Source organism: Epinephelus fuscoguttatus, linkage group LG14 (genome assembly GCF_011397635.1).
Source record: "Epinephelus fuscoguttatus linkage group LG14, E.fuscoguttatus.final_Chr_v1".
In the NCBI taxonomy this organism is placed as follows: domain Eukaryota; kingdom Metazoa; phylum Chordata; class Actinopteri; order Perciformes; family Serranidae; genus Epinephelus; species Epinephelus fuscoguttatus.
This window is the reverse complement of record NC_064765.1, coordinates 21,234,360-21,244,211: the sequence shown is the minus strand read 5'-3', so window position 1 is coordinate 21,244,211 and position 9,852 is coordinate 21,234,360. Positions and strand designations below refer to the sequence as shown.

The 9,852-nt window shown below is 43.5% G+C and overlaps 2 protein-coding genes across 6 annotated transcripts; both read right to left on the bottom strand.

The window, feature by feature from the left end:
• Nucleotides 1-706: 706 nt before the first annotated feature.
• On the bottom strand, nt 707-4,481 carry rpusd2 (RNA pseudouridine synthase domain containing 2). 2 transcript variants are annotated; one of them, XM_049595745.1, is made up of 4 exons: nt 4,359-4,421; nt 3,757-4,218; nt 2,216-2,512; nt 707-1,820 (listed from the first exon to the last, which is right to left on the bottom strand). In XM_049595745.1, the coding sequence occupies exons 2-4, from the start codon at nt 4,207-4,209 to the stop codon at nt 1,014-1,016; spliced, it is 1,557 nt and encodes a 518-aa protein (XP_049451702.1). In that variant the 5' UTR covers nt 4,210-4,218; nt 4,359-4,421; the 3' UTR covers nt 707-1,013. The 2 variants fall into 2 exon arrangements, with proteins under 2 accessions (XP_049451702.1, XP_049451701.1); XM_049595744.1 differs by having other exon boundaries at nt 3,757-4,481.
• Nucleotides 4,482-5,812: 1,331 nt separating this feature from the next.
• pcmtl (l-isoaspartyl protein carboxyl methyltransferase, like) lies at nt 5,813-9,829 on the bottom strand. 4 transcript variants are annotated; one of them, XM_049595756.1, is made up of 9 exons: nt 9,769-9,829; nt 9,340-9,475; nt 8,032-8,136; nt 7,873-7,904; nt 7,652-7,756; nt 7,436-7,556; nt 7,256-7,341; nt 6,738-6,907; nt 5,813-6,561 (listed from the first exon to the last, which is right to left on the bottom strand). In XM_049595756.1, exons 2-9 carry the CDS (start codon nt 9,455-9,457, stop codon nt 6,549-6,551), a joined length of 750 nt encoding a protein of 249 aa, XP_049451713.1. In that variant the 5' UTR covers nt 9,458-9,475; nt 9,769-9,829; the 3' UTR covers nt 5,813-6,548. The 4 variants fall into 4 exon arrangements, with proteins under 4 accessions (XP_049451713.1, XP_049451710.1, XP_049451712.1 ...); XM_049595753.1 differs by having other exon boundaries at nt 5,813-6,525; XM_049595755.1 differs by having other exon boundaries at nt 5,813-6,525; nt 9,340-9,507; nt 9,769-9,817.
• Between the last annotated feature and the right edge of the window lie 23 nt (nt 9,830-9,852).

The window sequence follows — 9,852 nt, the reverse complement described above, 5'->3', positions numbered from 1 at the left end:
CTGACTGGTTCAGATCACCAGTGCTAACTCTGTAAATAGCATACTAAGCGTTTCCCTGACCGGCTGTGTGTGACGTCATCTCGCGAGAGCTTTGCTTGTTGCCGGAAGAATACAGAGGAGCCATGCTGAGCGCTGCTCAGAGTGGCGCTGGTTGTCCTGGAGTACAGTTGAGAGTTTTACTGCATCAATTGAAAACAATGGTTCGTGTTTGTGCTTATCCGAATTGCAATAACAGGATGTCGTGCAACACCCCGTACAGCTTTCATAGGCTGCCTTTGTCGGACGGCAAGATGCTGAAATTTTGGCTAGTTGTGCTACAAATGGATGCTAACACTCCTGTCCAGACACTACGCCTTGCAGGCCATCGGGTCTGCAGTGCTCACTTCTCACAAGATGACTACTGCCAGCCGAAGAAGAGAAGACATCCAATCCCGAAACACATCTTCCTCAAGAAAACGGCTGCCCCACGAGTAGAGAGAGCTACAGACACAGTGGAGGTAATGTTACATAAACAATGTTCGAAACGCTTAGTATGCTACTTACAGAGATAGCACTGGCGATCTGAACCAGTCAGTGGCGAAAAAAAGCACTTTTAATGCGCAAACTTACACGGGACGCATTTGCCCCCATATCTACCTCACGGCTGCCGGCTGCATCCGCCTCCCTCAATACTGAACCAATTTTAAAACGAGTTGTACCTATGAATCATACGCACACACACACGGGGCCCAGGTTGAAAAATACCGAAGTTATCCTTTAACAGTTCGGTGCCGGTAGGACATCATACTTCTGCAAGCTCAATTATGTGAAACCTGTTATGCTAACAAACTTTGATGCATTTTAAACCACAGTCAGAGACGTTACTCAGGAATAACCAACAGAGATTGATCACAGCAAAATCAAAACTGCCTCAGAGCAAAACTTCTTAAATGATTTCTGTTCGGACTTTTAAATGTCTAAAAAAACAAAACATCCACAAAGACATTGACCTAAAAGTGTTCATTAGGTCGGCTCTAATCAGCCTGGACCCAGTCCTCTTTGGCCCAATCAGGTAACTGTGTGGAATATTCAAAATCAGGTCCTTTGTAGCGTAAAGCGTGGAGATACATGATGAGCTCCTTCTCTGTGGGATCTGGTCGTACCACCTTACATTCACTGCACAGGTGGTCTCTTGTCTCTGGAGAGGTTGTTTCCTCTGTTTGTTTCCCACTACATTTGGTAGGTTGAGATGTGAGTGAGGCACTGTTACTGTTCGGGTCTGTGCAGCCCTGACTCACTGTCTCACTGCTTGTGCTACAGCCTGTCTGCACCTGTGTGTCAATCTGATGGCTGTCTCCACTTTCCTTAGTCTCACAGGTGCCATCTAGTGTTTCTACTTTCTCAGATGTCTTGTGTTTCTCTGCCTCTGGTTCAATCCCAATCCCGTCGTCTGGAATATCCAACAGATGAAGACTTTCCTGAGAGCGATGTTCCTCTACTAGAGCCTGCAGCAGCTCCTCAATACTCTTTTCCACCAGCCCACCCTTCCCCCTCTGAGGACCCCAGGCTGAGGCCCCATAGATGGGATCATTGAGTATGGGGAAGCCCAGGTACTGGAGGTGGACCCTGATCTGGTGTGTGCGGCCGGTGAGGGGGAAACAGCGGACCACGCTGGTTTTCCCGTTAAAGCTGAGCCTCTGGAAAACAGTCCTGCACTCCTTTCCCTTTGGGTCGACTCGGCAGAGGCCGACCTTAAAGGAGACGACCAGGATGGGCTCCTCGCAGATCAGCTCCCCCTCTGGAAACTCTCCCTCCACTCTGCACACATACTCTTTTTCAACCTGTGAGGAAGCACAAATGTAAAGGACATTTTTTAGAACTGTATGGAAAATGCAATTCTGATGCATTAAAGTGAAAACAGACATCGTCCTCTCAGAGTCTTGCGACGGAGCTCTTTGTATTTTGATGGGCAGAGTTTCTGCAGCTACTTCGAATATTTCCACCATCCACTATTACCACTGCTTGGAATAGTAACTACGAAGAACTTACATTGATACTGTAGCTGAGGGTTATGAGTTGTGTCTATACTTAAGAAGGTTATTAAAAAAAAAAAAATCAGACAGAGGCTCTGTAGTCTGAACCAGGCACAATATTTAGCTCCAAATCCACAAAACCAGCCTGAAAATAAAGGAAACGATTGCATTAGTGTCAATGGAGCACAGCTGTAATGACATACCTGTCTGTCTCTCACCAACTGGTCCAGTTTCTTCGAAGTCTCCAGCGTCCTGGCGAACAGCAGCACTCCAGAGGTGAGTCTGTCCAGTCTGTGGACTGTGTGCAGCTCAGAGATGCCCCGCTCTTTACCCAGGATAAAAATCACAGTGTTGTGGCGGAAACGACCGCAGGGGTGGACAGGGATGGAGGCAGGTTTGTCGACCACAACCACTTCACCGTCATCCACCAGAACCTCCAGGGGCTTGCTGACTACAGGGGGCTCATGGCGGTGCACTGTGTTCCTCATGAGGTCATTATTCTGTGGATGGCAAGGGAAGAAGAATAGTTACTTATCACTTCCTGTAGCACCTGGAACCAAACAGCACTCAGTATCAGGTGACTGTTTCTCTAACATGCGTTTAATCCATCAGTTTTAGCATTTGGTTGGGTTACATCTTTAATGAGAGGAATGGCTGTTGAGCTTCTGGCTGTACTTCTGCCATGTGACAAAAGTATTCTGTATTTACAAGAAAAGCTAGAGACATATTTACAGGTCATGTAAAAGAAAATCAATCATTAACCAGCGTCAGGTTCGTCTGTGAATGCTGCAAGTTATAGTGAAGCTGATTTGTGTACTTGTGTTTGAAATTGTCTCTATTAAGCCACGTTTAGTGTGTGTATGGATCAGCTAAACTTTAAAGCACTGCACAGAAACCTACGCCGCCGACTAGTGTTTTGGAGGTGTAACTGCAGAGTGACACAGACACACCACCGCACAGGTATAAATGTTCTCTACAGCGTACGCCATGTGCCTAGGCTACTACATAGGGTCTGCCGCACGAGTATGTTCTATGGTATAAAGGCTGCTTTACACAGTCATATTTCTACAGCAGCCCAGAATGGACAAACCAAACACTGGTTCTAGATAGGGCTATTTCCATATTTGTGTCAGCCACTGTAGTTAGTAGCCACTCCATGATGAGCAGCATCTAAAAAACAACAATTTGGACCACGGAACCACTTTATTTCATGTTTTCACTGGTTTTAAGCAGAGGAAGAGACCTCTGCAGACTATTTGGCTCATGGTAAAAACTTCCTGAGCATCTGTATAAAGATAAAGAGGGAGCACACATGAAGTTATCAGAGAAAAAGGTGAGCACACATAAGCAGGTGCTGTGCTAGCGGCCCATCTCCAACATGCCAAACGATGTCGGGGAAACACTGATTTGGAAAGTGAAACTGCTTTATACAGCGTTTTCTCAGTTTAAATCACCAGGTCGGTTTGTTGTAGAGAGAAGGAGACCTCTGTGGATAATTCGGCTTACAGTAAAAACCTCCTGAACAATGAACACTTCATCAGTTCTAACCTGGAGAAGATTCGGCTGGTTGCAATGTTCAGTCCTTACCACTAGATGCCACTAAATCCCCCTAAATCTTACAAACTGGGCCTTTAAACTTCAACTGATTTGAATTTGAACCTGAATTATTCTCATTACACCATGCTAATCATAGTGATAACACAGGGTATGTCAGACATAAACCATATGAATTGGTGACACTGACCCTGAGCACCACAGACAGGTCCTCCACAGGAGTATCGTTCAGCCGGATACGACCCTCTTTGGCAGCCTTCTGGTAATACTCAATGGACTCCGCTCTGAACTCACTCTTGAACACCTCCAGGAGGCTCTTCCCAATCCACCGACCTTTGCAGTACGTTTTAAAGTCAAAGTAATACGGACACACTTTGCGCAGGCCGCCTTCAAAGTAGTAGGAGGTCTCGTTGAAGTGCTCCTGGCTGAAGCTGACACCAGGGTTCCTCTTCTGCGGAGGGGGGACGTATCTCTCACCGGGACGGGACTTCTTCCCTCCCGCTCCTCTCCGCCTCTTGCCTCGGCCACTTGACTCAGGTTCGTCGCTTTTTCGTTTTCCACTTTCTGCCGTCACCTTGTTTGTAGTTTTCTCCTCTAACACCTCCGCCAGTGTGTCGGCGGCGACAGCTGCCTGCTGCATCATGAAGCTGCTCTGTTGAAACCACGGAGAATAAAAAGGACGATTTAAAATAGAATTAACGTTAATGAAAGAAACACAGTGGCGCTGTGTTTTATTAATTGCACGACAACTAACTCCCGTTTGACCCAGAAAGAGGAATAACAGTGCGTTACATTTTCTAAAATCTCTAACCGACGACCTCACGTGCATTGCTCTTGGACGAGGGGCCCTTCTCGTCACATGCGCATAATGATGACGTAAACATGTAGTCCAAATGATCCCAATTTGTAGTTCGAACTGCTAAACCCTGCTGTTTCTTCTTTTTCTTTGTACTCATGGGCAAATCACCTTTTTACTGAGGCATTATCGCCACCAACTGTTGATAATGTGTATTTAGATTAATTGATTATTTTCTAGAGTAACAAACTAACATGAGGTTGTAGTCATAATCCTAATGTGATTCATGTTTTGAAATGTTTGTTTTTATGTGAGAAGTGTGTGGAATTTCCTGGAAAAATTAATAAAATTATGTGTGATAAGTGTCTTGAAAGATAATAAAGTAAGGTAATACAGAGGGTAAAATGGGATTATTTTATTATTAATCTGTAAAAACTATTTTTAAAAGATAACTGTAATGTTTTGCTTCCCCAGTATTTCACACCTAAGTTATTGAAAAAAATAATGAGGATATTTTCTTCTGCAAACTGACATTTTTTGGATTTTTTTCTTTTTAAATTCAGACATTTTCTACATATTTTTGTAGCATTTAAAAAAATATTTTTATTACTTTTTCTTACTCTAAATTTGTTTCTTGATCCCATTTTTTAAAAGATAACTTTAATGCTGTTTTGCTTTCATTTATTCAAAGTCATTGAAAAAAAAGAGGTTATTTTCTGCTGCATACAAGACATTTTTTTCTTTTTAAATTCAAATATATTTTAAGTATTTTTTCAAATTTTTATTACAGTTTTTTATTCTAAATTTATGTTCTTTATCCTCCTCATTTTTAATTTCATTTTCTCCTAATATGTCAATGCATTACCCTGTCTCTGAGGCTGGGCTCAGCCTTTGAGACAGGGTAAGGAGTTCGGACATCTAGAGGGAGGTCTGAGTAGAGCCGCTGCTCCTTCGCGTTGAAAGGGTTCAGCCGAGGTGGTTCAGGCATCTGATCAGGATGCCTCCTGGGTGCCTCCCGCTGGAGGTATTCCAGGCACGTCCCACTGGTAGGAGCCCTGGGGCAGACCTAGAACATGCTGGAGGGATACATATCTCATCTAGCCTGGGAACGCCTCAGTGTCCCTCAGGAGGAGCTGGAAAGCATCACTGGGGAGAGAGACGTCTGGAATGCTCTGCTCGGCCTGCTGCCCCCGCGACCCGGCTTTGGATAAGTGGACAAAAATGGATGGATGATGGCAATGCACTGATACACCAGAGCAAATTCCTTGTATGTGAAAACCTACTTACCAAATAAACTGGATTCTGATTTTTGTGAATAACTGTAGAACATTATTAAATTCCCGTGTCCTACTGTTGTTCTAAATATTAAACATTCCTTCCTTGTCTTTCCTGTTGCTCTCTCTGACCCTGATGTATTAATTTTCAGTAGGAAAATGAAAACAATTAAGTGTAAATTTAGTGGGTTTTATTAATAAATCGTATAAGTGTACACATAATTCAATAGTTGTTTAGTTCCAAAAAAAATAAGTGCTTCAATTAATCAGTTTTTGGCACACTGCCCCCTCTGCTCTACAGACACAAATGTCAAACAGCACATATCCTAAACATACAATAAATGAAACCATCAAGAAGGAGTTCTTACCACGAAATATATATTACTTTGTTAATTTACTAAATGTTCACTTCGCTCCCTTGGCTTGTATTTGGGTTTCTCTTGATGTGTTACTGCATCCATAGTCAAAGCATTCACATAAGATTACACACAAAATCACAAATGTACCGCTCATCTGAACGTCCCACAAGCATCCAAAGAACACATACTGTAGCTCCTTCAGCTGTAGTTGCATTATTCTCATAGCTGAACTGACTTCTGCATAATTACTGCAAATCACTTAGATCTCAGACAACCTTTCTTCGTCATCCACCACATTCTTATCGCTCTCTAACTGACTCAGAGGATTCTGGGAGTAAGGTCATCAGTCCAGCCGTCACTCACTCTTTTTATCACTCTTGGAAGACAATCCGGTCGGGCAAACAGAGCGAGATCCTTCTTGTACGTTGCTAGGTGACCACTCAGCGGGGCAGGTGGCCGTTAAGACCGGAGCTCAGTGAAACCACGAGGAGTGCTATGGGGCCCCAGAGATGCAGCACCAACGCCACCTCCTGCGGGGGCAACCACACTGCAGTCAGAGCTCACCTCTGGGGAGAGAAGGAAGGATAGCATGGAAATCATCAGGAACAAGCTACAGGATGGAGGTGGATGTGAGTCATGATGCAGAGAACACTATAGAGCACAGGGGCATCTGATGGAATGATTTTTCCTTCACTGATTTTGGTTTAAATATGAAAAGTTAAGGAGTGTTTTCGTGCAATACCCAGGCCACTGACGCCTCTTGTCAGTCAGGGGGACATAAACCACTCCCATCAAAGCTTTCTTGAGAAAGGTCCCGTCGCTCTGCCGATCGTACTGCTCCAGGACCTGACTGCCTCCGTCAGGGCCAACTGGGAGAACCAACCGCCCACCAGGCTTCAGCTGCTCCAAGAGCTGTAACAGAGAGAGGGCAGAAAACAGAAATATCACGAGACAAATTCAGCACAGCATCGTCATAGTTAACTAAAACTAAACTGATATCTAAATTCTCCAACTCTGGAGTCTGACTGAAACTAGACTCAATTAAAAAAAATAAATAAATAAAAAATAAAAATGGAAACTAATAAAAAAATATAAAACTATAATAACTCTGGAGACACTTCTGTCCTCTGCATATCAAAGTTCCTTCACAGAAAATAATTTTAAGAGACCACTGACCACTTGTAGACTTTAGATGCGACTGAATAAGTGCATCATTTCTCTTATCCTATTTTCAAACAGTAAAAGCAAACGTGTCCTTACAGCCTTAGGAACTGTAGGTGCAGCTGCACCAACATGAATGGCATCATAGGGCCCTCCGTCTGGGTAGCCAAGCCTTCCATCTCCCACTGTGGACATATGCATGTGTGACTTTTATATACTTTTGTAGCTGTGCAACATCAAAATTTGATAGATGCATGACTTAGACATCTCCTGACTCACCTACAAGTTTGATGCGTCCAGAGTTGAGCAGCTCTGCGTCGTCAGCTTTCACGTTTTTTATTGACATTTGAACCAGCTCATCGATGTGTTCAATGCCAACCACTCTTCCACTGGGTCCTGTCTATCAACAACAGAATAATGCAGCTACTGCACTCACTCGTTTACTGTATGTTACGCCAACTGGTAGGAAATGTGCAGCGTTTATACAAAGCTTACCATCCTTGCAAAACAAGCTGTGAGATATCCACTTCCTGAACCCACATCCAGCGCCGATGCCCCTTCAGTTAGTTTGTCACTTAACAGCTCCAAAGCATGAGCGTGCTGTCGAAGCAGACCCACAGAGAAAACACACAAACATGTGCATGTATAGTCGTGAATTATGGTTCATCTTAAGACATCTGCTCACATCTCAAAGCAGTTCAGTGTTGGTTACTCACCATGTGTGGTGCACTGATGGTCGCCATGTAGCCTGTGATAAGAAAAGGTCACAACACATCACAGCACACATCTGTGCTCATGAAACAACACAACAAACGATGTATTCACTCAAACACCTGATACCATATTGATAGATCAGTGTGTGTGTGAGTGAATACCTATGGACTGAGGTGAGTCTGCATAAGGATTGTCGAGGGAGTAGATTCCTCTGTCTGTGGCCAGCATGGCATCAAACACTCGGTCGCTGCGGATCACACTATGATCTGGAGGAGAAAAGAGGAAGTAATGACACTGAGCTGAAGTGGAAAATGTGAGTGTGTACAGGATCAAGACTGTGATATTGGAGCCAGTTTCCCCATTCATTTGTTTCCCCCTTACCTTTTAATGTGATTGAAAACACTAATTAATACCGGCTTTTCAAATGGAAAAAATGAGAATTAAAGCACTGTATTGGGCCATTATTTAAAGCTAGGTGGTATACAAGTCACATTTTGATAACTGTGTGGGACTGTGGCCACCATAACATCACGATATAGCATCCATGTGGTCTTTTCTTCATCTTCAAAACTTTACTTATTACAATTCAGTGATACAGTTTTCTGAACTTTGCAAGTGTAAACACCTTGAACCCTTTCCAACTGATGTTTAAAGGAGCAGTGTGTAATATTTTGGGGGGTTTAGTGGCATCTAGTGGTGAGGACTGCAGATTGCAACCAGCTGAAACTTCCCCAGGTTGGAATTCCTTCAGCCTTCATAGTTCAGGAAGTTTTTACCAGGAGCTGAATTATCAGCAGAGGTCTCTTCCTCTCTGAAACAAATGGACTCTGGTTTAAATGGTAAAAATCTGTGTTTCTCTAATGCTGTTTGGCATGTCAGAGATGGGCCGCTAATCTGTGCTCACCTGTTTTCTCTGATACTTAAGTTACAGACGTTCAGGAGGTTTTTACCAGGAGCCAAACCCAGGGGTCTCATTTATGAATACTGTGTATGCACAAAATGAGGCCTGAAAGAGGCGTATGCCACTTCCCACAGAAAAGTTGTGATCTATAAAAACAGACTTGATGGGGAAAACTTTGACCAAGGCTTACGAACATTTTGGAGATGTGAAATTGGCGACGCAGACGGTGAGGTGGAAGCCTGATTGTTGAAATTGCTGAATATTTGTTGGTGCATGCCATTTTAGGCTTTTGTTGGTACGTACATTTTAAGTATAGCAGTTTCTCTTTTTTTTCCCTTTTTAGCTTTAAAGCTACGTAAAATTATCCTCTGTATTTTCCTGACTGAATTAATAATGACTGTCATTATCTGCTTAGCTATTGTCCACATTGCAAAATCCTAGTTTATTTTAAATACAGTATAAAAACACCAGCTGCCACACTGAAAATATGTTTACAATGTGGACCTTGAGGTTTAAAGTCAAAGATCCTATAATGTCAGAGCTTAGGTCCCTTGTCATAAGCCATTACCCCTCAGCCTGCTGATGAGCTCTGGATGTGTTCTGCCGCTGGATATCCACGCCATGGTCCGGGACAGGATGACACCCATCGGGACTGCCACTACTGCCAAGCGCAACGCTCCGTGCATGTCCTACACTGGATCTCCCTGCAGTGACATGAACATCAGCGCTTGCAAACCTGAATACATGACACACACGTAACTGACGTATATTCAATAGCCAGTGTTCGCAGGTTTGTGAATCATGACAATTATTCACATTTAAGTGCACTTGACAGTTAGCCAGCGAGCTGACCCAGCTTCATACTTTACCGCGATAACAAGTTAAGCATTATAAATACACAATACCACTGTACAGCTGTCAGCGCTAATGTCAGCTCCTCAAATTTGCAGCACTCTCTAATAAAATAATCCCACAGAGGTCAGCAGGGATTGTTTACCTTTTGATAGTTCGCCTCCGTTTCCTCCAGCTGAAACTAACTTCCTGACTCCTTCCTGAACGCAACAGCGTCTGACCAATAAGA